The sequence below is a fragment of the Suncus etruscus genome, chromosome 7, assembly GCF_024139225.1.
Source record: "Suncus etruscus isolate mSunEtr1 chromosome 7, mSunEtr1.pri.cur, whole genome shotgun sequence".
In the NCBI taxonomy this organism is placed as follows: domain Eukaryota; kingdom Metazoa; phylum Chordata; class Mammalia; order Eulipotyphla; family Soricidae; genus Suncus; species Suncus etruscus.
In genome coordinates, this window is record NC_064854.1 from 122,225,345 (window position 1) to 122,252,675 (window position 27,331).

Genomic DNA, 27,331 nt, shown 5'->3' on the forward strand with positions numbered 1-27,331 from the left:
GGGTCTCAAACTCAATTTACCTGGGGGCTGCAGGAGGGGTGAGGCAGGGCCGCATAAGGGATTTCGCTTATTGAATATTCGCAATAAGAAATCACATTAAACATTTGCATACCCTGAAGGGAACTGCTAGGGGTATGCGAATGTTTAATGCGATTTTTTTTCTTACTAATGCGATTTTTATTGCGATTATTCGGTAAGTGAATAATCGAGAATACTGTGATATTTGAAGGCCGGACACGGGCCACAAAACGTTGTATAGAGGGCTGCAAGTTTGAGACCCCTGCCCTATACCCTTTATTTACTTTCCTGTCAATGTGACTTTGTGATAGGTTTATAATTATTAGTAGGTTTTGTCCCTCAGTAAAAGCTAAAGAACTTCTTACAGAAATATAGTATCAAGTGATGTCTTTATTGTGCCTAAATCTCTGTTCCTTAACTTTTTTTTGTTTTTTTGTTTGTTTGTTTGTTTGTTTTTGAGTTACACCCGGAGGCGCTCAGGGGTTACTCCTGGCTCTGTGTTCAGAACTAGCCCCTGACAGGCTTGGGGGACCATATGGGATGCCGGGATCCAAACTGCTGTCCATCCTGTGTTGGTTGTGTGCAAGGCAAATGCCATACCACTCTACTATCGCTCCGACCCCTCTGTTCCTTAACTTTTTTCTTTATTTTATGCTTCAGGGGCTTTTCCTATGGGAAGGTTGCTCCTATGGTTGGAGGAACATTGGTGCAAGAGACAGAACTCAGGCTTCTTGCATGTAAAGGATGTGTTCATTGAAGTCTCTGGTCCCAATTTATAAATTCATAGGTTGATTTTTGCAGTATAAAATGCTAATTGTTTTTAAGATGTGCCCTAAATTTTCAGCCGGAGAGATAGCACAGCGGCATTTGCCTTGCAAGCAGCAGACCCAGGACCTAAGGTGGTTGGTTTGAATCCCGGCATCCCATATGGTCCCCTGTATCTGCCAGGAGCTATTTCTGAGCAGATAGCCAGAAGTAACCCCGGAACACCGCTGGTGTGGCACAAGAACCAAAAAAAAAAAAAAATTCAAATTTGGGGCCTAGAGAGATAGCACAGCGGCGGCAGCGGCATTTGCCTTGCAAGCAGCTGATCCAGGATCAAAGGTGGTTGGTTCGAATCTCGGTGTCCCATATGGTCCCCAGTGCCTGCCAGGAGCTATTTCTGAGCAGACAGCCAGGAGTAACCCCTGAGCAACGCCGGGTGTGGCCCAAAAACCAAAAAAAAAATTTTTTTTTCTTGAATATTCTAGTTGTTATATTTGTATTTATTTATGAGCAATTAAAATATTTAATTTTCGGGCTAGAGTGATAGTACAGCAGGTAGGACATTTGCCTTGTATACAACCCACTCATATTCGATCCCCGGCATTCATTAGGGTTACCCCAGCCCACCAGGAGAGATTTCTGAATGCAGTGCCACTGGTTGTGTCTCGCACCCCCAAAATATTTAATTTTCTATTTTTTTGTTACAGAGGTCACAATTGGCAGTGCTCAGGGGTTATTCCTGCCTCTGTGCTCAGAAATTACTCCTAGGAGGCTTGGGAGACGAAGCCCTCAAACGCCAGGATCAAAGCTGTGTCAGCCATTTGCAAGGCAGAAGTGATTTCTGAGCACAGAGCCACCGTGAGCACCACTGGGTGTGTCCCCCACCAAAATACTTTTTATTGCATGGAAAAATAAGTAATTACTCATTGGAAGAAAAGATTTTTAGACACATAAAACAGTGGATGGCCATTACCTAACTTATTATAATTATATTTTTAAAGTAGATTGGGCTCATCATGAATTAATAACATAATCACTGTGTTCTTTCAATAATTGTTGATGATCTTAGTTAAATTTGTTCATTCACTCAAGAAACACTAAGGGTTAGGGAGATGACCTGAGCTCATTGTTTGCATGTTGGAGACCTGAGTTTGATCCTTGGCAATGCATGGTTACTTGAGCATTGCCAAGGCCTTGCCCTCCCCTGCCACCAAAACAGAAACAAAAATCCCACTTTGCCAGATTCAGTACTACAAAGTAGAGATCTTAAGGAGAAGAATAGTAGCTCTGTCTTCAAAAGTTTTAGTATGTGAAAACAGACTGTAAAGGATACATTAGACAACTGAGGCATTATTGGTTATAATCAATAGAAATATACTTATTTAAATAAAAATAGATTTATTAAAAGAAATAGATTCTTGTTTTAAATAATACAGGATAATTTTACTCCATCCTATCTCTCCCCCTAAGTGCACCTAATATTCTTGAACAGAGTGCTTATAGCACCTAAGTTCTCTAAGTGGCAGTACTTAGATTGGAAAAATATGGGTAGCAAAGAAAATATATGGATAGAAAATAAGTATATGAAAATATGCTCAAATCAGGAGCCAGAAAGATAGTACAGCATGTAAAACACTTGCCTTGTATGTAGTCAGCCCAAGTTCAATTCTGGACATCCTAGATGGTCCCCTGAGTACCATTGGGTGTGTCTCCCCCACAAAAAATGCTTAAATCATTAGTAATTTTGGAAATGCAAATTTAAGTCTCAATGAGATATTACTACCCATCTATTAACTTAGCTAAAATTTAAAGTAAAAAACAGACATTTCCAAGTTCTAGACAAAGATATGGAGCAGTTGGGACTCTTATTGGTAGAAATAAAAAAATACATTTTGGGGGCCGGAGAGATAGCATGGAGGTAAGGCGTTTGCCTCTCATGCAGAAGGTCATCGGTTCGAATCCCGGCGTCCCATATGGTCCCCCATGCTTGCCAGGAGCGACTTCTGAGCCTGGAGCCAGGAGTAACCCCTGAGCACTGCCGGGTGAGACCCAAAAACCAAAAAAAAAAAAAAAGAAAAAAAAAAAGAAAAAAAAAATACATTTTGGGTGTTTTTTTTTTTTGTTTGTTTTTGTTTTCTTTTTTTTTTTTTTTGATTTTTGGGCCACACCCGGTGACGCTCAGGGGTTACTCCTGGCTATGCGCTCAGAAGTCACTCCTGGCTTGGGGGACCATATGGGACGCCGGGGATCGAACCTCGGTCCGTCCAAGGATAGCGCACCTTACCTCTAGCGCCACCGCCCGGCCCCATTTTGGGTGTTTTTTAAAATATTTTGGTCACACCCAATGGTGTGTACAGTGGGTAGTTTATCTTATACACATCTAACCTGGCTTCAATCTTTGACATCTCAAATGGTCCCCTGAGACTCCCAGAAGTAATTCCTGAGTGTAGAGTTAGGAATAACTCCTGAGCACCATCAGTATAAACCAAAATCAAAAAAAAAAAAAAAAAAAAAAAAAGGGAAGTCTGGGACCAGAGCAATAGCAAGGCAGGTAAGGCATTTGCTTTGCATGCAGCCAACCTGCGTTAGATTCTCACCATCCCAGATGGTTCTTGATCCTGCCAGAAATAATTTCTGAGTTCAAAGCCAGGTGTAATCCCTGAGCAAGTCAATATAACTTCCCTAAGGAAGCCTGGCAATGTCTTGACAGATCTGGGCTCTTCTGACCCATCTGAGTGGTAGTATATTTTTGGGTGAGAATGAGGCTAAAATTCAGGGGTCAGGGCCAGAGAGGTAGTACAATGGGCAGAACACTTGCCTTGTAGTTTAATCCCAGAACTATTCACAGTCCTCTGAGTACTGCCAGGAGTGATGTGGTTCCCAAACAAACAGAAACATTTAAAAAATAAAAGTAGGGGCCGGAGAGATAGCATGGAGGTAAGGTGTTTGCTTTGCATGCAGAAGGTCAGTTGTTTGAATCCCAGCATCCCATAGGGTCCCCTGAGCCTGCCAGGAGCAATTTCTGAGCATAGAGCCAGGAGTAACCCCTGAGTGTGGCCAGGTGTGACCCCAAAACAAAAACAAAACAAAACAATAAAAAGTAAAACTATAAAAACCAGGGTCCTGGGCCCGGAGAGATAGCACAGCGGTGTTTGCCTTGCAAGCAGCCAATCCAGGACCAAAGGTGGTTGGTTCGAATCCCGGTGTCCCATATGGTCCCCCGTGCCTGCCAGGAGCTATTTCTGAGCAGACAGCCAGGTGTGGCCCAGAAAACCAAAAAAAATAAAAAAAAACCAGGGTCCTGATTTTCATTAAATAAGATTATGAAGTCATGTCATAAAATTTTCAGGGGCCGGAGAGATAGCATGGAGGTAAGGTGTTTGCCTTTCATGCAGGAGGTCATCGGTTCGAATCCCGGCGTCCCATATGGTCCCCCGTGCCTGCCAGGAGCAATTTCTGAGTCTGGAGCCAGGAATAACCCCTGAGCACTGCCGGGTGTGGCCCAAAAACCAAAAAAAAAAAAAAAAAAAAAATTTCAAGAGTTACTACCATAGAAAACTTCCCCAAAACAAGGTTTAACACTAATTCAGTGGAAACAAATAGAGAACATTTTAACTTCTACCCACCATATTCTAGACCCTTCTCTACATGTAGCTGTCATGTAGTCCTAGAGCTTCATCCAGTCTCCTAGAATGCCTGTCTTTCTATTATTGTAGTTAGAGACACCAGAAAGAAAATTTACTTTTTTTCTTCCTAGTAAGACATCTGTCTGGAAGAGGAGAAAACAGGGTTGCTAAGGGTTGCACACTCTGTCTCTAGAGAAAACTGATTTTTCTAAACTAATTTTTTAGGGACCAGAGAGAGAGAGCACAGCAGTAGGGCATTTGCCTTGCATGTGGCCGACATAGGAGGGACTCAGTTTAATTCCTGGCATCCCATATGGCATCTCCTAGCCTGCCAGGGGCGATTTCTGAGTGCAGAGCCAGGAGTGATCCTTGAATGCTGCTGGTGTGGCCCAAAAACCAATTAATCAATCAACAATGTTTAAAAAAAATAAACTTATTTTTCTTTTTTTCTTTTTTTTTTTTGTTTTTGGGCCACACCCTGTGACACTCAGGGGTTACTCCTGGCTATGCGCTCAGAAGTTGCTCCTGGCTTCATGGGGGACCATATGGGACGCCGGGGGATCGAACCGCGGTCCGTCCTAGGCTAGCGCAGGCAAGGCAAGCACCTTACCTCCAGCGCCACCGCCCGGCCCCAAACTTATTTTTCTTACAGCCCCCTTCAGAAACTTACTTCATGCCCCCTGTAAATCTACATTCTTTTTTTTTTTTTTTTTTTTTTTTTTTGGTTTTTGGGCCACACCCGGCTGTGCTCAGGGGTTACTCGTGGCTGTCTGCTCAGAAATAGCTCCTGGCAGGCACGGGGACCATATGAGACACCGGGATTCGAACCAACCACCTTTGGTCCTAGATCGGCTGCTTGCAAGGCAAACGCAGCTGTGTTATCTCTCCGGGCCCCAAATCTACATTCTTTTTTTTTTTTTTTTTTTGGTTTTTGGGCCACACCCGGCATTGCTCAGGGGTTACTCCTGGTTGTCTGCTCAGAAATAGCTCCTGGCAGGCACGGGGGACATTCAAACCAACCACCTTTGGTCCTGGATCGGCTGCTTGCAAGGCAAACACCGCTGTGCTATCTCTCCGGGCCCCAAATCTACATTCTTTAAGTGAACAAAGTTCTCAGGTGATTCAAAAGTGTCTACTGTGGGGGTAGGTATCACCCACTTTGGGAAAGATTGATATAGAGGAGGAAAAGAATTCTGCTCCCCCCAAACCTCTAACTGAAAGAGCTCAAGCAGAAATTAAACTCAAATGTGTAACTGCTTAAATTTCTTGATTTTCTAGAAATCTAAATACAAAATTGTAAATAAATACTGTAGTAGTTGTATCCAAGTGCTTTAAGAACCCAAAGGACTGCTCCTCTCTCTGACTGGAGGTGTCAGAAAGACTCTATCCAAGGGAGTACATTGAAACTGAGTAGGAGTTTTAGGCAGAGTTTGGTTTCATCAGATTCTCAAGTCTGCCTCTGAATCAGCTTATTCTGATCTTCCATTAACACTGTTTTATATAACTTTGTTCTATTTTTTTGGCATATTTTTTAAGAATAAAAATGGTATTTCTTCCTGTAGGCTTTTTTCAAAAATATTTTTGTTTTATTTTGTTTCTGGGCCACACCTGGTGATGCTCAGGTTACTCCTGGCTATGCGCTCAGAAATCGCTCCTGGTTTGGGGGGACCATATGGGACGCGGGGGGATTGAACTACTGTCTGCCCTAGGTTAGCTGTGTACAAGGCAAATGTCCTACTGATACTCCAGCCTCGCAATAATATTTTTAATGTAATCATTGGAGGCCAGAGAGATATAGCTTAATGGATTGAGCACATGCAGGAAGCCTAGGTTTAATCCAGGGCACCTCAAGGTTTCCAGAGCATCACTAGGAGCAGTTCTTGATTACAGAATCCAGAGCACAGTACACTTAAGCACCAATGAGAGTAGCTCAAAACCTCTCCTCCAAAATTTTTTGTTTCGTTTTGCTTTGTTTCTGGATCATACCTGGCAGCGCTCAGGCGTCACTCCTGGCTTCACGCTCAGAAATTGTTCCATGGGATGCCGGGATTTGAACCATCATCCTTCTGCATGAAAGGCAAACGCCTTACCTCCATGCTATATCTCTGGCCCTCCTCCAAAATATTTAATTAATTTATTTATTTTGGTTTTTTTGGGGGGTCACACCTGGCAGTACTCAGGAGTTACTCCTGGCTCTGTACTCAGAAGTTACTCCTGGCAGGCTTGGGGGATTATATGGGATGCCGGGATTCAAACCAGAGTCTGTATTGTATTGGCTGTGTGCAAGGCAAATGTCTTAAGGCTGTGCAATCACTCTGGCCCTATCCAAAATATTTATACATTTAATAATTGCTTATATTTTTATTTTGACAAAAAATTATAATGGTTGCAATTTACTCTAAATGTGCTTACATGAGTCATTTTTAAAATATTTAATACCACATGAAAGAATTTAAAAATATACAGGGTCGGGGCCGGAGAGATAGTATGGAGGTAAGGTGTTTGCCTTCCATGCAGAAAGAAGGATGGTGGTTCAAATCCCAGCATCCCATATGGTCCCCCATGCCTTCCAGGGGCGATTTCTGAGCATAGAGCCAGTAGTAACCCCTGAGCGCTGCTGGGTGTGACCCAAAAACTAAAAAAAAAAAATAAAAAAAAATATCAACTCAAAAAATATATATACAGGGTCAGAGCAATAGCACATTTGCCTTGTAGGGCATTTGCCTTGCATGTGGCTGACCCAGGACAGAACCGGCTTTGATTCCCAGCATCCTCTATGTCCCCCAAGCCTACCAGGAGTGATTTCTGAGTGCAGATACAAGATGAACCCCTGAGCACCACTGAGTATGGCTTCAAAACCAGAACTAATTAATTAAAAAATACACACAGAAAAAAAAAATGTGGCAGAGCCGGAGAGATAGCATGGAGGTAAGGCATTTGCCTTGCATGAGCAATTTATGCACATAGAGCCAGGAGTAACCCCTGAGTGCTGCTGGGTGTGACCCCCCCCAAAAAAAAAACCCAAAAAATACAATGTGGAAAGAATATTTTCAACAAAGACCTGTATATCAAGAAAATTTTTTTCTAAATAGAGTAAAACTTAAGTATATGTCTTGAAAATTCTAGAATAGCAGCTGGAGCAATAACACAGTGGGTAGGATGGTTTGATTCTCAGCATCCCATATGGTCCCCCGAGCCTGCCAGAATTGATTTCTGAGTGTAGAGCCAGGAGTAACCCCTGAGCACTGCTAGGTGTGGCCCCAAAACCAAAAAATTAAAAAAAATGCAACTCATAGTTGATATAGGATAATATACATACATATGTATATATCCTAGTACATATACATATGTAGACATGTGTGTATATATACACAGAAGTATATAAGAATGCAGTTAAAAGATGGGCAGAGAAGGGGCTGAAGAAATAGCTGAAGTGCTTGGCATGAGTCAGACCCTGAATTCAATCTTTGGTATTACATGTGGTCTCTACCTCTCTCCTGACTCTTCTGGTTATAGCTCTACTGGCTTCCAGGAACTGGTTACTGGAGCTAAACATCACTATACCATTAAAATGAGTCTCACCAAGAGTGATCTTTGCCCACTACTAATCTCTTTACAAGAAGAAAAATAAAGATGAACCAGGCATTGAGCTTACATTTCTTCAAAGAAGACACACAAATTGTCAACAGATACATGAAAAGTTATTCAATACCACTAAGCATTAGAGACCAAAAACTCAAAAACACATCCAATACCTGTAAAGATGTTATTTAAATTAGTAATTAATAAGTGTTGGCAAAGGGGAACACATGCTTCTCTTGCCCAGAGACACAGACACCAAAGCACAAGGAATGCAGCCACAGAGCAAAGTGGAACAACTACACTTATCCCCTAATCAATGTACACCAGCACAACACATAGAAAGAAACCACCCTGCAAAGAACACTGTGGTACTATCTTAGAGAAGGAAGATGATGGATCTGAATACCCAACCAGCCTCTCTGAAAAAGACTTTAGAGAAGAAATTTGGAGGATATTCAAGGAACTCAAAGAATCCCTGGAATGAACCAAACAAACCACAAACAAAAATCAAGAGGATATGAAAGTAGAAATAAGAAAACTGCAAACTGAAATAACAAGGCTAAGAAATGAAAACCTCACTGGAAAGCCTCACCAACAGAGTAACAGCTGCTGAAGTCAGACTCAGTGAGCTGGAAGATGAGATGCATAATCCTCCATACAACAGAAGAGTCTGTAAAGAGCCTTAAAATAAATGATCAAATGATGGGGAAAAATACCTAAAAACATGTGAACAGATAAAAATAGAGATCTGTAGGGCCCGGAGAGATAGCACAGCAGCGTTTGCCTTGCAAGCAGCTGATCCAGGACCAAAGGTGGTTGGTTTGAATCCCCATGTCCCATATGGTCCCCTGTGCCTGCCAGGAGCTATTTCTGAGCAGACAGCCAGGAGTAACCCCTGAGCACATCCGGGTGTGGCCCAAAAAACAAAAACAAAAACAGAAACAAAAAAAAAAAAAGAGAGATCTGTGATAAACCCAGTAGAAGCAACATAAGAATCATTGGAGTCCTCGAGGACCTGGAAGAAAATCTCCATGAAAAATCAACAAAGACATCATTGTAGAAAATCTCCCAGAGCTAAAGAGTGCATGCAGCCAAATACTACATGCTCAAAGAATATCAGCTAAAAGTGATCTAAAGAAAAACATCCTGGGGCCTGGAGAGGTAGCACAGCAGTGTTTGCCTTGCAAGCAGCCGATCCAGGACCAAAGGTGGTTGGTTCAAATCCCGGTGTCCCATATGGTCCCCCGTGCCTGCCAGGAGCTATTTCTGAGCAGACAGCCAGGAATAACCCCTGAGCACCGCCAGGTGTGGCCCAAAAACCAAAAACAAAAAAAAAAAAACATCCCCAAGGCACATCTAGTAACAATGACAAGGCTGGAGGACCATATGGGATGTAGGGGATCGAACCTGGGTCAGCTGTGTGCAAGGCAAACTCTCTCCCCGCTATGCCTATCACTTCTGCCTCCCTAATTGACTTTTTTTTTTTTTTCGGGGGAAGGTCACAGCCTGCTGTGCTCAGGGGTTACTCCTGTCTCTACACTCAGAAATCGCTCCTGGCAGGCTCGGGGGACCATTTGAGATGCCGGGATTTGAACCACTACAGCCCCTGAGTAGATTTTTGTAAGATATCCAGTTAACAGATTATAATATATATTTTTAGTTTTGGGGTCATACTAGGCAATGCTCAGGAAATCACTCCTGGCAGTGCTCAGCAGATCATATAGGATGTCAGGCATCTCTCTGGTTGGGCATGTGCATATCTAGTACCTTGCCTGTTTTGTTTTGTTTTGTTTTGTTTTTGTGTGTGTGTGTTTTTTGGGTCATACCTGGCAGTGCTGGGGGTTATTCCTGGCTCCAGGCTCAAAATTGCTCCTGGCAGGCACAGGGGACCATATGGGATGCCAGGATTTGAACCGATGACCTCCTGCATGAAAGGCAAACACCTTACCTCCATGCTATCTCTCCGGCCCCTGTGTCCTTTTATCTCAAGCTCAATTTATACTTTCTCTTAAACCTCTTGTAAAGACTTTCAGGATATGCTTTTAAAAAAAGACTTTCAGGAAGTTAGAATTTATTAATTCAATCGGAATGAGGTGGAGTGAGGACTAATAAATAGTTAATTGGGGGCAGGAATGGTGGTGCAAGTGGTAAGGTGTCTGCCTTGCCTGCACTAGCCTAGGACAGACCTCGGTTACATCCCTCGGCGTCCCAAATGGTCCCCTAAGTCAGGAGTGATTTCTTTTTCTTTTTCCTTTTCTTTTTGGTTTTTGAGTCACACCTAGCAGCGCTCAGGGGTTACTCCTGTCTGTATGCTCAGGAATTGCTCCTGGCTTGGGGGACCATGTGGGACACCAGAGATAGAACCCAGGTCTGTCCTGGGTCGGCCATGTGCAAAGCAAAAGTTTGTATTGTTCTGTTTACCTTGAAAGTTCTAAGGTTCCTCAGTCTCTAACTCTAATTAAGCACTGTTTTGGTGTTATAGTAGGTAGAAGCCTGTAATGTTCAGGAAATCAGTTTTGTTCCACATTGTTTTATTGTTTTGTTTTGGGGCCATACCCAGAGGTACTCCAGAGATATTCCTGGTAGTCTTGACCATATGAGATATCATGGATTGAACCTGAGTTGGCCATGTGCAATGCAAATGCCCTTCCCCACTGTACTATCACTCTGGCCCATCCATATTGTTTTAGTATTTCACAAAAATATTTTTGTTTTTTTCTTCTAGTGAGACACTATACAACTTTATTTTTCATGTCAGAGATAGCATTGATAGGGTAAGTATAGCTATGTCCACAGAGTTTGAACATCTTACATTTTGTGGGGGTGGGGGGCTTCTCAAACAATGTTCAGGAAATCTGGAGTTCCACAGGCAATTCTTTGCAACCTCAGTTCAGGGTCTGAGGACTCAGCTCCTGCAGTGCTTGGGGATACCTGGGCCACCCAAATGGTGCTGGGGACCTTCAAGGCTTGAGAGATCTACAAGTCTACATTCTATACTTGGGTGGTAACCAGGTGGTGCCAGGAATCAAACATGGGCCAGGTGTATATGATAGGCATGCACCCTAAACACTGTTTCATCACTGAACCCTGGGCATCATACATTTAAGACATTTCATAATTATATTAATTTGTGGTTCAATGTAGAAGTTACAGTGTTTAACTATACCTCTTTTTAAATTTGATTTTATTTGGGGTGGGGAAATTTGGGTATTGCCTAGTGATACTCTTGGGCTATTCTTGGCTCTGTACTTAGGGGTCACTCCTGTTTTTACTCTGGGGATCATATGCAGCGTTGGAGATTGAACCAGCTACATGTAAGATAAGCAATAAACCCATTATTTCTCCAGCCTGATTACATCTTTTGTTATAAATGTCAGTTCTCTAATTTAGTAAAACAACTATGTGATTTTTTTTCTTTATTTGTTGTTCTTTAGTTGCAGACATCTATGGAAAAGTCTGAGGAACATCTCAATTCAAGAAATCAATTTATTGTGGATTCTTTGGAAACCGTGGTCACAACATGTGAGTGCCTCCTGTTTGAGGTTATCAGCAGAGGGCACTGGTGAGCAGTGAACGTGAACTTTCTGACCTTAGCCAGGTTTCTGTCGGTGGTAAAGTTCAATATAGCCTTTTAGATGAGATGAAGTTAATCCCAAAGAGATATGGAGCATGCTAATCTGGTTTTTGTGTATGTTTTATTGTTTATGGTTTGTTTGTTTTGGAGCCACATCCAGGGTTGCTTAAGAATTACTTTTGGGGCCCGGAGAGATAGCACAGCGGTGTTTGCCTTGCAAGCAGCCGATCCAGGACCTAAGGTGGTTAGTTCGAATCTGGGTGTCCCATATGGTCCCCCGTGCCTGCCAGGAGCTATTTCTGAGCAGACAGCCAAGAGTAACCCCTGAGCACCACCGGGTGTGGCCCAAAAACCAAAAAAAAAAAAAAAAAAAAAAAAAAAAAAAAAGAATTACTTTTGGCTTTGCACTTCTGCCAGTGCTGAGGGATATGGGATGCTAGGGATTGAATCTAGATCAGCCACACGCAAGTTATACTGTAACTCTGACCCCAAACAAGCTAATCTAGACAGTGGGACTATCGTAATGCTCCGTGGTAATGCTCTAGTTCCTTAGATGCTCTCAGTAACCTGCCTGCCTCAGGGCAGGTGTAATCACTATTGCTCATCTTATTGCCAGAAATGAATCAGCAGCATCCTTGACTCCCAAATGTATTGCTAACCGTGTTGTCTATAGAGACATGCTCCCGAAGGATTTAGAAATAGAGACACTGGGCCAGAGCAATAGCACAGTGGGTAGGGCATTTGCCTTGCACATGGTCAATTCATGTTCGATCCCTGGCAACTCATATGGTCCCTGAGCCTGCCAGGAGTGATTTCTGAATGTAGAGCCTGTAGTAAGCCCCAAGTGTCAGCGTCTGTGGCCCAAAAAAGCAAAAAAAAAAAAAAAACAAAAAACAAAAAAATAGAGACATTGCTCTCTTAGGAGTTAGAAATACTCCAGTTGCCTACTGCTCTTTTGTTGCCTTTGTTTCAATAAGAAACTGTTTTATGGTGAATCAAAGCATCTTTATCAATTTCAGTTACAATTTGTGGTTTGTAAAGTTCCCTGCTCTACAGTTAGTGATTTACACTTAGATTAATTAGAAAGCCAAGGTGCTGACCCTTCGCAGAAGAAAGCTAGAAACAATTTTCATTATGTCGACACCTGTCTAAAGCCAATAGTTTTTCAGCTAAACAGCAATATGATGATTGCATCTGTATTTGTTTACATTGTCTTTTTGTTTATTTTTCATTTTAAACAAATTGAAAACATTCAAATGCCATTGGACATATTGCTCATGATTTACAAAAATTATTCGTTTTGTGTATCTTTGAAATTAATCCCCATCTGTCTTTACAAAAAGCACTGTACTATCTGCTGGCTTACAAGCTGGGTATCCCACACACAGGGCAACTGTTCATCTGTTTGGAAATCAGCTGTGGAAGTTTAGGACTATTACCTTATAAGAAGTAGCAAGACAAGTGCTGTAGAGTTAGATACTGTATAGGGTATTTACATTGCACGTGGCCAACTGCATGCTGCTTAATGTTGACTAGCCAGTTCAAAATAAAACTTTCATCTAGTAGGCATATGTTGTATTGAAAAACTATGATTATTAGTAAATTAAAAATAAATGCTGCTATCAAGATTAGAAAATATGTACTGGAGAGATAGCATAAAAGGTAGTGTATCTTTGCATGTGGAAGAACTGAGTTTGATTTCTGAAACCACATAGTACCCTGAGCACTGGGAGTGACCCCTGAGCACCACCAGGAGTAGCTCATGAGCACCACCAGGAATAGCCCCAATTTCCTCTCAACAAAGAGCAAAATATGTCTCAGGAAAGTAGGAAATGTTGAACACCAAAATTAATTACATATGAAATCAATATATTATGGGTAGTGGATAGATAATAAAACATTCAACATGACTTTAAGTGTTACTCCTGGCTATGTGCTCAGAAATTGCTCCTGGCTTGGGGGACCATATTGGACACCCGGGGATCGAATCACGGTCTGTCCTAGGATAGCACGGGCAAGGCAAATGCCTTACCGTGTGCGCCACCGCTCTGGCCCAAAACATTTAACATTTTTATAATTTTATACTGAGAAATTCTTTTCTAAGTAAGCCACATACAAATTTTTTTTTGTTTTTTTTGGGCCACACCTGGCAGTGCTCAGGGGTCACTCCTGGCTGTCTGCTCAGAAATAGCTCCTGGCAGGCACGGGGGACCATATGGGACACCGGCATTTGAACCAACCACCTTTTGTCCTGGATCAGCTGCTTGCAAGGCAAACACCACTGTGCTATCTCTCCGGGCCCTGAGTTGTTTTTGTTTTTGTTTTTGTTTTTTTGTGTTTTTTTTTAATGCCATACCTTGCTGTGTTAAAGACTAACTCCTGACTTTACTCTCACGGATCAGTTCTGGTGATGCTTGGAGGAAGGACTACTTAGTGAGCTGGAAATCAAATGTAAATCAGTCATATGCAAGGCAAGCACCTTGCCCACTGTACTATCATTCTGACCTATATAATTGGGGGGGGGGGGTGTTGGGCCACACTTGTCAGCGCTCAGGGGTTACTCTGACTCTGCATTCAGAAATCGCTCCTAACAGGCTTGGGGGACTATATGGGATGCCAGGAATACAACCCAGGTTGGCTGTGTACAATGCAAATGTCCTACCGCTGTGCTATTGCTCTGGCCCTGAAAGTAAAGTCTAGCAGGACTGGAGAGATAGTATAGTAGGTAGGGCACTTACTTTGATTCTAGCTGACCCATATTTAATCCCCAATATCCCATATTGGGATATTGAGCCCCCCAAGAGTAATGTCTGAATGTGGAGCCAGTAGTAAACCCTGAGCTATCTAGGGTATGATCCAAAAATAAGAGTAAGTCTGCTGATACTTGATTAAAAAATGGGCAGATGAACTACATATACATTTCTCTAAAGATCTACAGATAAATAGCTAGTATATAAAAAGATGTTCATAATCATTCAACTTGGGAAAATGCATATCAAATCTGCAATGAGTTATTGCATCATACTTTGGGAATGGCTGTTATCAAAAAGGCAAGAAATAAGTGTTTTTGGTTTTTTTTTGGGGGGGGTTTTGTTTTTTGGGTCACACCTGGCATTGCTCAGGGGTTATTCCTGGCTCTATGCTCAGAAATTGCTCCTGGAAGGCTTGGGGGGGGGGGGGCATATGGAATGCTGGGATTTGAACCATCGACCTTCTGCATGCAAGGCAAACGCCTTACCTACATGCTATCTCTCCGGCCCCAAGAAATAAGTATTGATGAGGATGCTATTAATGGAAATATAAGCCTGTGTGACCATTATGCAAAACAGTTCAAAGATTAGTTAGAAAATTAAAATAGGAATATAACATGATGCAGCTATTTCATTACATGTATTTATCCAAATAAGTAAAACTAATTAAAAAATATATCTGTTGAATTACGTATTAATTATTGAGTCCTGAATGGTAATGGATGGATGGTGAGGCTTTTCTCTGCTGCTCTGGGCCATACGCCTGCAACCCCTTCCTGTTGGCGGTTCTCACAATTCAGGGTACCCGTAAGGAAATGATCCACAGCAGTCATGAAGTTTCAGGAAACATTAGCTTTATTCAAGGCCCTGGCCATCAAGAGTGGCTTCTAAGCTTAAACCTTTTAAGCAGGCTCTATATGACACCCTGAAATTAAACCTGTTTCTTGTCTCTCCATACTCCCCACTCCTCCAGCCACTTCTTCCTAAATCTCCACTCACTCCCATTACACTCCTGAGGCAACACCTTTATTAGCAACTACAGACCTCTCCCAGCTATGGGGGGGTCTCCCTCTCCAGGTGAGATAGGAGGAAGTTGGAGGAGGGGTTACAGATATCTATACCCCTAAAATCATTGCAACATTACTTATAGTTACTGACTTATGGAAACAACATGAATGAGAAATGTATAAAGAAGGTAAGAGGAGGACAGAGTGATAGAGCAGCGATTCAAGTGCCTAGATTACATGCAACAGATCTCAGTTACTTTCTGATACCAAATATGGTATACCCAGTCCCCTCCAGGAGTGACCACTGAATAGAGAACTAGGTGTTACTGAGTACCACCAGATGTGATGTAAGACCAAAACAAACAAACAAAAAGCTCCTATAAAGGAGAACTCTGAATATCTATTTACCAGGGAACAAGGAAAGAATAAATGGGGTCACAGGTGGATTTTTCCTGAGCCAAATCTCAAATTGGTCAGTCTGCTTGCTTTTCTCATTTTCTGCTTTTGTGGTTGGTTGTGATGGTTGTGTGTTGCTAAGAAACATTGTTATTTAGGACCTAGTCTAGAGTAGGATAATTACATTTGCTTTCTACTACAAATAGCTACATGGATATTTAGAAGTTTTTTGTTTTTGTTTTTGGGCCATATCCAGCAGTTCTTGCTCTGCATTCAGGGTATATCGGGGATTGAATTCAGGTCAGCCACATGTAAGACAAGCACCCTACCTGTTGTACTGTCACACCAGATCCTGGAAAAATATTTGACCAGTTTAGTTTAGGAAAAGGAATTCAGTATTTGAAACATATGTCAGTGGCATTTTCTTATTAACACATAAAATTAAACTTATATTAAAAAGTAAAACTTGGGCCCGGAGAGATAGCACAGCGGTATTTGCCTTGCAAGCAGCCAATCCAGGACCAAAGGTGGTTGGTTCAAATCCCGGTATCCCGGGGCTGGAGAGATAGCATGGAGGTAAAGCGTTTGCCTTTCATGCAAGAGGTCATCGGTTCGAATCCCAGCATCCCATATGGTCCCCTGTGCCTGCCAGGAGCAATTTCTGAGCATGGAGCCAGGAGTAACCCCTGAGCACTGCCGGGTGTGACCCAAAAACCACAAAAAAATAAAAAAATAAAAAAAAATAAAAAAAAAAAAAAAAAAAAAAAAAACAAATCCCGGTATCCCATATGGTCCCCCGGGCCTGCCAGGAGCTATTTCTGAGCAGACAGCCAGGAGTAACCCCTGAGCACCGCTGGGTGTGGCCCAAAAATCAAAAAAAAAAAAAAAAAAACAAAAACGTAAAACTTGGGCCTGGAGAGATGGCACAGGGTTGTTTGCCTTGCAAGCAGCCGATCCAGGACCTGGGGTGGTTGGTTCGAATCCCTGCATCCCATATGGTCCCCCGGGCCTGCCAAGAGCTATTTCTGAGCAGTCAGCCAGGAGTAACCCCTGAGCACCACTGAGTGTGGCCCCCAAAAAAAAAATAAAAATAAATAAATAAATAAATAAAAAGTAAAACTTTCGGGTGCTGGAGAGATAGCATGGAGGTAAGGTATTTGCTTTGCATGCAGAAGGATAGTGGTTCGAATTCCGGCATCCTATATGGTCCCCCGAGCTTGCCAGGAGCGATTTCTGAGCATAGAGCCAGGAGTAACCCCTGAGCGCTGCCGGGTGTGATCTACCCCCAAAAAGTAAAACTTTCTTCCCTTCCCTTCTTATCTCTTTCCTTCCCTTCCTTTATTTTCTATTCCCTTCCTATCCCATCCCTTCTCTGCCCTGCCCTGCCCTGCCCTACCCTGCTCTCCTTCCAATCAGAATCAAACCAAGATTCTCATGTATGTCAAGCATGTGCTTTATTACTGAGCCACATCTCTAGTTCCTCATTCTCTTGCTTTTATAATAATGCATATCAGGACATTTATCAGTTTAGTGCATATTTGTTTACCTGTTTTGTTTTTCAGGGCCCAGAGCGATAGCAGAGCGTTAGGGCTTTTGCCTTGTATGCAGCTGACCCAGAACAGACTGGATTCAATTCCCAACATCCTGTATGGTCTCCGAGCCTGCCAGGAGTGCAGAGCCAGGAGTAACCCCTGAGTGCTGCCAAGTGTGGCCCAAACACCTTCCCCATTATTTTTTTAATGGAGAGCCAAGGATGACATCTAAAACCTCACACATGCAAGTCCTATGCTGTACAGTTCTGCAGCCTCATAAAAATAACATCTCCTTGCAGCTGGAGAGATAGCTCATCCAGCTTAGGGAACCATGGTGCCAATGATTAGTCTAGGGCCCAACACATATAAGCATATGTCTTAACTTCTATATTATCTTTGTGGCCCCTGCTCTCAAAATTTCTGAGGTATCCCTCCATTGTTTTATAATTCTAATTTGATTTGTTGAAATGTCAGATACCAGGCCAGTGTACAGTGGGTGGGGTGTTTGCCTTGCACAAAACCAAACTAGGTTTGATCCCCATCATCCTATATTGTGCCCATCAGGACTAAGCCCTGAGCACTGCTGGCTCTCTCACATACTTTGTGTTTACTTGTTTTGGTTGTGTTCGTCTGGGGAAACCAAAACAATGAAAAGGAAGGAAGGTTGGGAGGAAGAGAGGGAGGGAGAGAGGGAAGGAGGGAGAACACATAGGGTGTTTGCCTTGCACTTGGAAGGAAGGAAGGAGGAAGGGTGGAAGAAAGGAATGAAGGAGGGAGGAAGGGAGGGAGAGCACATAGGGTGTTTGCACTTGGAAGGAAGGAAGGAGGGAAGGAGGGAGGACTGGAGCCATAGCACAGCACATAGGGTGTTTACCTTGACTTGGCCAACCTGTGTTCAATCCCAGCATCTCATAAGGTCTTGTAAGTCAAGAGTAGCCTTGAGGGCCACTGGGTGTGGCCCAAAAACTAAAGGAAAAGCAAAAAAAGAAAGAAAGAAAGAAATAGTTGATGCCAGTCTGTCTGGGTTGGCTGTGTGCAAGGCAAACACTCTATCTCTGTGCTATCTCTCTTACTTTATAATCTGTATTCCTCATCCTTTATAAAGGACATTTTTGTATGTGTATGTGGGAAGCAAGGTAGTCTGTATGGAATGAAACTTGCTTAGAAAGACATGCTGGGAGAAAAGAAAGGAGATAGATGTTCAAGAGAAAACAAGGCAGGCCAGAGTGATAGTACAGCAGATAAGGGCACTTGCCTTCTTGGCATCCTATATGGTCTGCCAAGCACGGCCAGGAGTAATTCCTGAGTGTAGAACTAGGTGTAATGTCAGGAGTTGCGCTCGCGCACGCACATACACACACAGCAAGCCTAGAGTCTCATCTTTTCCTTGATTATTTTTTACTCTGAGAACAGTTTTATCTGAAATGCACAGAAGTAAAAATTACTATAGAATCAACTTTTGAGATTAGAAAGAAGTTTTATTATGACTTGGTTGGGAGACCTGAGCCAAATATTAGATCTGTTCTCCTTTTCCCATCTTGGGGCTAGCGCTGTGTTTTGTTTTCATTTTATAAGTTAGGGAAATATGTGCAAAATGAGCAATTTGGGTAAAACTTATTGGTAAACTTTAGATCTGTGTATGTGAGATCTTTGCTAGAAGGTAGAACTTTCCTTCTGAGGGGATCCCTCACTTCAGAATAGACTTCAGTGTGGTCATAGTTCTCTAGCTTCTAGATTCTGTAGTTGGCTGAATTTGGTTTCCCTGGAGATCAGAGTTACTCAGAGGATAATGTCCTATTATCAGCACAGGTTCTCTGGCTCTAAAAATACAGTTTATTGGGAGGGGAAATGTTAAGTTTCTATTTAAATCAGTTTGATGTAGTTCTGATCTACAATTTAATTCTGAGAATCAACTGAAATAGTGTCCCAAATCATATCGTAATTTAGTAACAGTAATTTATAAAAAGACAATGCACTAAGCATAGGTAGAACCATGGTATTTATAATTCCAAAAGAACTTAAACTACCTAGAGAGAAACTCAACAAAGACATAGAATGCACCTTTTTTTGTATGTTTGTTTGTTTTGTTTTGGTTTTGGGTCACACCCGGCAGTGCTCAGGTTACTCCTGACTCTACGCTCAGAAATCACCCCTGGCAGGCACAGGAGACCATAAGGGATGCCGGGATTCAAACCACTGTCCTTCTGCATGGAAGGCAAAGGCCTTACCTCCATGCTATCTCTCCGACCCCAAAATTGGAACTTTTTAAAATAAATTTTAAATTTAATCACCGTGATACACAGTTACTAAGTTCTTGGTGATTGAGTTTTAGTTATACAGTGTCCAACACCCATCACTTCACCAGTGCAATTTTCCACCACCAACATCCTCAATTTCCCTCCTGCTGCCCCCCCACACTCTTGCCTCTTTGACAGACATTTCTCTCTCTCTTTTCCTTTTCTCCTCTTAGGCCAGTGATGGCTAACCTTTTTGAGCCCTAGTGCTCAAACTGCCACATAACGCCCGGTCCTCCCAATGGCTAGTCTGGCCCTATTGCCAGGTGAGCTGCAAAGCAGACACCGGCATACTCGCCTCCCACCGCACCGCATAACTTAATTGCAGACCTTCCCGTGTGCCAGCTGCAGGCCTTTGCGTGCCACCGCTGGCACTTGTGCCATGGGTTTGCCCTCGAGGTCGACCTAGGCAATGTGATTTGCAATATTGTTATTGAAGGGGTATTATGCATATCACTTTACCTCCTTTCAGCACACCACAACTAGAACTTGGAACCCTATGTTGGGTTTCAGGCAACCAAACTTTACCCTCAGATATTTTCCATAGTTGAAAATAAGCAAAAGACATTTTTTTGTTTTTTTTTGGGCCACACCCATTTGATGCTCAGGGGTTACTCCTGGCTAAGCGCTCAGAAATCGCCCCTGGCTTGGGGGGACCATATGGGACGCCGGGGGATCGAACCGCGGTCCTTCCTTGGCTAGCGCCACCTCACCGGCCCCAAAAGACATCTTTTTTTTTTTTTTTTTTTTTTGGTTTTTTTGGTTTTTGGGCCACACCCGGTAACGCTCAGGGGTTACTCCTGGCTATGTGCTCAGAAGTTGCTCCTGGCTTGGGGGACCATATGGGACACCGGGGGATCGAACCACGGTCCGTCCAAGGCTAGCGCAGGCAAGGCAGGCACCTTACCTTTAGCGCCACCGCCCAGCCCCCCCAAAAGACATCTTAATTCTCACAACACTTAGGAAATCTGTAATTCAGGAACTATAGATGAAGACTAAATAAGTATGGACATATGTTTTGTCATCTGAATGACCAAATACATATATTTCCTAAAAGTTACAGTACTACAGATACTATGTGATAAATCCCTGACTTTGACTAATAACAGAAGACAAAGAAATCATGGTTAAAACATAACCAACTAAAGAACCTGTCACAGCCTGGAGATACAGCTTAGGGTCGACAGCACTTGCATGTGTTAAGCCATGGGCTTGATCTCTGGCACTGCAGAAAATAAAAAGAAAATGGGGCTGGAGAGATAGCATGGAGGTAAGGCGTTTGCCTTTCATGCAGGAGGTCATCGATTCGAATCCCAGCGTCCCATATGGTCCCCCGTGCCTGCCAGGAGCAATTTCTGAGCCTGGAGCCAGAAATAACCCCTGAGCACTGCCAGGTGTGACCCAAAAACCAAAAAAAAAAAAAAAAAAAAAAAAAAAAGAAAATAAAAAGAAAATAAGTGGGACTGGAGAGATAGCATGGAGGTAAAGCGTTTGCCTTGCATGCAGATGGACGGTGGTTTGAATCCCAGCATCCCATATGGTTCCCTGTGCCTGCCAGGAGCGATTTCTGGGCATAGAGCCAGGAGTAACTCCTGAGCGCTGCCAGGTGTGACCCCCGCCCCCAACAAAAAACAAGCTTTGCATAGTGATAGCATCATAGCCAATTAAGGTTTATCTGAGGCATGCTTATTATAGCTAATTGAAAACTTTTTTTATTTGTTAGTTTTTGAGCCATACACAGCAGTACTCAGGGTTTACTTTATGCTCAGGGATAACTCCTGGCAGGCTTGCAGGGAGGGTATCCTTATTAAGTGCTGAGGATTAAACTGGGGTCAGTCATATGCAAGACAAGTGTTTAATCACTTTCAATCACTGTTCAATCACTGTTCAATCACACTGGCCCCTATTTTTTGACTCTTAATTCAGAATACTTAGTCCACAGCCTGGATTATAGTAGAAATGTATTACTTGTTGAATAAAGGTAAAAACAGCTTATTTGACCTATAGTTTAGCAAGAGATAACAATAATTTCAACTCAATATTAATAAGTTATGTGTGTAAGTATGTCAAGTTTTTTCAAGCAAATGAAGAAAATTAGTATCAGTCCTGAGTGGTTGCATTTAGGTCTCTAAGCTCATGAGAGGTTAATAATGGGTGTAGGGTACTAAGTGATGATAGACACATACTGCTGCCAGCTGATGATAGAATACCCAAACCAGACCAGAAATGTATTTCTCCAGGAGACAATTACTGAGAGCAGGAAAAAAAATAAGGCTAATCTGGCTAAGGTAGCAGTTTAGAGGACTGGCATGATGACAGCTATAAAAGCAAGAGGGAACAGCATTTGCAAAGATCCATAGTGAGAGAGAAATTGCTTAGAAAACACAGTCCAGAGATATAGAGGAGTGGTGTGGGTAAAGGAAAGGGAGTATGAGTCTTAAAACTTTGGATTACAGTGGGAAAGGGGTTGGATAGTCATTTGGATTTCTGATGGTGATGAGATGAGGCAACTATACTTCAATACCATAAATGTCAGCACATTACCTAAACATCAAAAGAAATAAGTAGCTAGCTAAGGTCGGAACGGTAGCATAGCAGGTAGGATGTTTGCCACGCATGTGGCCAAGTTAGATTTAATTCCATATTGTCCCCTGAGCCTGCCAGGTGTGATTCTTGAGTGCAGAGCCAGGAGTAATCCCTAAGTACCACAAAACTAAGTAGTAGGGCTGGAGCAATGTGGCTAAAAAGCTTTTTTTGTTTGTTTGTTTTGTTTTTTGTTTTTTTTGTTTTTGGGCCACACCCGGCAGTGCTCAGGGGTTACTCCTGGCTGTCTGCTCAGAAATAGCTCCTGGCAGGCACAGGGGACCATATGGGACACCGGGATTCGAACCAACCACCTTTGGTCCTGGATCGGCTGCTTGCAAGGCAAACGCCGCTGTGCTATCTCTCCGGGCCCTAAAAAGCTTTTTTGGATTAATTTTTTGGACATCAGTGGTCAGTGGAACACCTTTGAAAGTCAGTGAAGACTTCAGAGGGATCGTGGTAATATCTATATTCTCAGGTCATTCTGCTGACGGGCCAAGGAAGAGGCTAATATTTACACATGGGCAGCAGGCTTCATGGTCCCCAGAGGTTGAGCTGCCCTGGCCAGGATCTACTCAGATAAGGAAGCAAGTTAAGACTAAAGTCTATTCTGGCTGCTTATCCTCACCACGGCTGATTTGGGCATATAGAGTCCTGGATTCTTGTTCCAAAAATCAAGTGACCCAGGCAGGTTTCATATCTCCTTTATGCAGTTACTACTTAGTAAGGTTGTGCATACCAGTTCCATGAAGTGAATTGTCATTGCTTTGTTCTGTGTTTAGTGCATGAGACATCAAGGTCCCAGAAAGATCTGCTGCTAGAAAGAGTGCAGGACAATGGTAACTTGGAGCAGGCCATTCTTGAGATGCAGAAGAAATTTGAGGCTGTAAGTGAACACCCACTTCTTCCTTCAAATATGGCTTTAACCTTATCACTAAAACCCAAGGAGACCCCTTTAAAATTGTAACTAATGGGGGATTGGGTTTGGGGCCACACCTAGCTGTGTTCAGGGTTTATACCTGGTTCTGTGCCTGGGGATGACTCCTAGCAGTACTTAGGGAGTGATATGCAATGTAAAGGCAAGCACCCTACCTACTATACTATACCTCAAGACCTAATTGGGGGGGATCATACCCAGCAGTGCTCAGGGGTTACTCCTGGCTCTGCACTCAGAAATCACTCCTGGCAGGCTCAGGGGAACATATGGGATGCCGGGATTCGAACCACCATCTGTCCTGAATCAACTGTGTGCAAGGCAGAAGCCCTACTGTTGTGCTATCTCTCCGGGCCCTAAAGTTGTAATTTTTAAGCAAATTTTTGGTTTTATTGATCTTATTTAGAAAGATGGGGGTTGAGCATAGTGATACTAGTGCTGTGTGTAGAGTGTTTGCCTTGCACACAGCTGACCCAGGTTAAATACTTACCACCCATATGGTACCCTGAGCCCTTCCAGGAGTGACCCCTATGTGCAGAACCAGGAATAAACCCGAAAACCACTGGATGTAAAACCAAACAAAAGAATAAATAAAAAGATGTGAGGGAGTAAAAAGGAATAAATATGTATCAAGAGAGCACAGGGGATGGAGTGATAGCACAGTGCATGCAGCTGATCCAGGATGGACAGTGATTCGAATCCCGTCATCCCATATGGTCCCCCAAGCCAGAAGCAATTTCTTAGCACATAGCCAGGAGTAACCCCTGAGCATCACCAGGTGTGGCCCAAAAACCAAAAAAAGAAAAAAAAAAAAAAAAACACAAGCTAGACAAGAGCAATAGTCCAGCGAGCAAGGCCTTTCATGCAGCTGACCTGGGTTCCATTCTAAGCATTCCATATGGTCCCCCAAACATAGCCAGGAGTAATTTCTGGATGCGGAGCCAGGAGTAACCCCTAAACATTGCCAACTGTGGCCCCAAACCAAAATATAATTAATATTTAATTTAAAAATTAAAAAATAAACATGGGCTAGAGGGGCCGGAGAGATAGCATGAAGTTAAGGCGTTTGCCTTTCATGCAGAAGAACGGTGGTTCGAATCCCGGCATCCCATATGGTCCTCTGTGCCTGCCAGGAGCGATTTCGGTACGTAAAGCCAGGAGGAACCCCTGAGCGCTGCCGGGTGTGACCCAAAAACCTAAATAAATAAATAAATAAAAATAAAACATGGGCTAGAGGCACCTTACATGGGGCAAACCTGGGTTTGATTCCCAGCATCTCATATTGTGATCCCCTGAGCACCACTAGGAGTGAATCCTGAGCGCAGAATCAGGAATAATCCTTGAGAATTGCCAAATATAGCCTTAAAAATGAAAAAGGAAAGAAAAGGGGGTTGGAGTGATAGCACAGTGGTAGGCCTTTGCTTTGCATGCGGTCAACCCTGGATGGACCCTGGTTTGATTCCCAGAATCCCATCGGGTCCCCTAAGCCTACCCGGAGGGATTTTTCTTTTTTGGTTTTGGTTTTTGGGTCACACTCGGTGCTCAGGGGTTACTCTTGGCTTTGTGCTCAAAAATCGCACCTGGCAGGCTTGGGGGGACCATATGGGATGCCGGAAATCGAACCGGAGTCTGTCCTGGGTTGGTGACATACAAGGCAGCGCTCAGGGGCTACTCCTAGCTCTACGTTCAGAAATCACCCCTGGGGCCCGGAGAGATAGCACAGTGGTGTTTGCCTTGCAAGCAGCTGATTCAGGAACAAAGGTGGTTGGTTCAAATCCCGGTGTCCCATATGGTCCCCCATACCTGCCAGGAGCTATTTCTGAGCAGACAGCCAGAAGTAGTCCCTGAGCACCGCTGGCTGTGGCCGAAAAACCAAAACCAAAACAAAATAAAAAACAGAAATCACCCCTGGCAGACTCGGGATGCCAGGATTTCGTCCACCATCCCCTGCATGCAAGGCAAATGCCTTACCTCCATGCTATCTCTCTGGCTCTTCATCAGACATTCTGAGTTGCACTACCCCACCTCATCTTTCCTCTCTTGCCTTTCTTCAGAGACAAGCAGAGTTTGTGGAAATGAAGTCTAAACTAGAGCACCTTGAAGTCCTAGTAGCCCAGCAGAGTAAGGATTTGCAACAGCTGGGAGAGCAGCTATGCCAGCTGAATGTGCCAGGTGTCTTAACAGAGCTCAAGAGTTTGATCTCACGCCCTGAAGAACCCAGGCACATGAAAGATAGTGCTTCCCAGACCTCAGCCTGTCTGGCCCCGAGCCTCAGTTTCACCAGGCTGGAAGCCTGTGCATCTAAGGACTCAGCTTTGCAACAGGTTCAGGCCCAGCTTGCCATTAAGAACCTCAATGTGGACTTCCCACCACCTGGAAACTTAAGTGACTGGGATAAGGGAGCTCAGCATGATGCCCTTGAAGAAGAGGCTGTGTTGCTGGCAGTTGGAACAGGTAAAGTAAAGCAGAATGTAAAGGACCAGGCAGTGCAGACAATTGGAAAGAACTGTACTAGGACTAACGCCATCTCTAAGAACCTCAGCATTGACAGCATTCTTCCTGAGGACTTGGACCTATATTCCCAAGGAGCCTCACCACTTGTACCCTTGAATTCAGACAATCTTGCAACCAGCATTAAGAGCAACTCTCAAAAGCGTCATATCCAAGATGTGCTTTTGATTGACTCTTGTGAACAAGAATTGGTGACAGACAAGAAAGGCAGAACAAGAACCAGAGGGATAGTGAGGAAAGGTAAGCACCAGCAGCCCAGGAAAGCCTACAGAGGCTGGTCATGTGCCACGAGACAGGAGCAAACTTTGAACAATACATGTGGTCTCAGTTCTAAACAGATTAAGCCTGCAGGTACTGTTCTTAAAAGGACCCACCAGAAGAAACAGGTGCATTTTGACCTCATCACGCACCTGGACCCTGCTCTAGGAGAAAGTGTCATGCTTAGTAAAAGAGCAGAAGAGCACTGCCTGCAGCCCACTGGGCATTCTTGTCAAGACATTAGTCCCCAAAGGGACCACCAGATAAGCTGGTTCAGTGACCTCGGCCTTAACAGTTCCGACTCTCCGCTATGTAAGGAACCAGAAAATAATCTGCTCTATAACCTGACTTTTGATAGCAGTGATGACAGTTTCTGATAAGCTCAGTTTCTGATCAGTCCACAGTTATTTCACTGACAGTTTATTAGTTTTATCTGGAAAGACAATTATACACACTTGAGATGACGAACAACAACAAAAAAAAAACCAACTTGGGACCCTCAAGGTCAGAGGCCTTTGGGGTGATGTTAGTGTGAGTCGGGGAGCGCTACAAGGGCATGAGGAAGTGCACCCTTATTTATGGAAAGAAATTGACGAGATGAGAGCAAGGGCAGCACCTACTCTGGGACTTAGGGGAACGATTTTTTTCTTTCTTTTTTTTTTTTTTTTGTTTTTGTTTTTGTTTTTGGGTCATACCCTGGCGCAGTCGGGTTACTCCTGGGTCTGCGCTCAGAAATCGCCGCTGGCAGGCTCAGGATCATATGGAATGCTGGAACTCAAACCACCATTCGACCTGGATCGGCTGCATGCAAGGCAAACACCCTACATGCTGTGCTATATTTCCAGTCCCATAGAGGAACTTTTTTATAAAAGGGCCAGCTTCTCTGCGGGTTCTCCCCTAGTTGTAACTACAGCAGTCTGACTCCCCATCAGTGTTTTTGTTCCTTACGCATGACTATTATCAACCCAAGCCTCAGGGTTTTTAAAAAATCTTCATTCTGGGGGTCCGAAGAGATAGCACAGCGGTAGGGCATTTGCCTTGCAAGTGACTGACCCAGGACCAGCGTTGGTTTGAATCCCATCATCCCATATGGTACCCTGTGCCTGCCAGGAGTAACCCCTGAGAGCCGCCGCCAGGTGTGGCAAAAAAACAAACAAACAAACAAAAAAAACACTTTATTCCATTTTGTCATCAGTGTTTGTGGTTTGGGTTTGGTCTTTTGGGGGAGACAAGTAGGTTCCCAAGTAGTTCTTAGGAGGTCCAGGGACAGCCATCAGCAGTTCTTGGCTAACCAGAAGCAAGTCGGCACACAGGCCCAAGAATGCGATGTTGCTTGGGCTCTGCAGTGCTAGGGAAACCTAGGCCATCCTGGTGCTGCTGTCGGGCTGGGGGAGAGATGGTTGCCTTTTTAGGTCAGTGGTTAGAGTGCAGTCCAGTGTTAGTCTTCCTATCAGCTCAGAAATAGAGGGAAAGTTGCCAGTTGACAAGAAGTGACATTCAC

The 27,331-nt window shown here is 43.5% G+C and overlaps 1 protein-coding gene across 1 annotated transcript in view; it reads left to right on the forward strand.

Annotated features, from left to right (window-relative positions):
* Positions 1-26,207, forward strand: part of IHO1 (interactor of HORMAD1 1) — a 34,479-nt gene extending 8,272 nt beyond the window's left edge. Inside the window, exons 4-7 of the mRNA XM_049777356.1 lie at positions 10,717-10,765; positions 11,426-11,513; positions 22,910-23,013; positions 25,116-26,207. Coding sequence (XP_049633313.1) covers positions 10,717-10,765; positions 11,426-11,513; positions 22,910-23,013; positions 25,116-26,207 — 1,333 coding nt within the window. The remainder of the gene's footprint in view (positions 1-10,716; positions 10,766-11,425; positions 11,514-22,909; positions 23,014-25,115) is intronic.
* Positions 26,208-27,331: the final 1,124 nt, after the last annotated feature.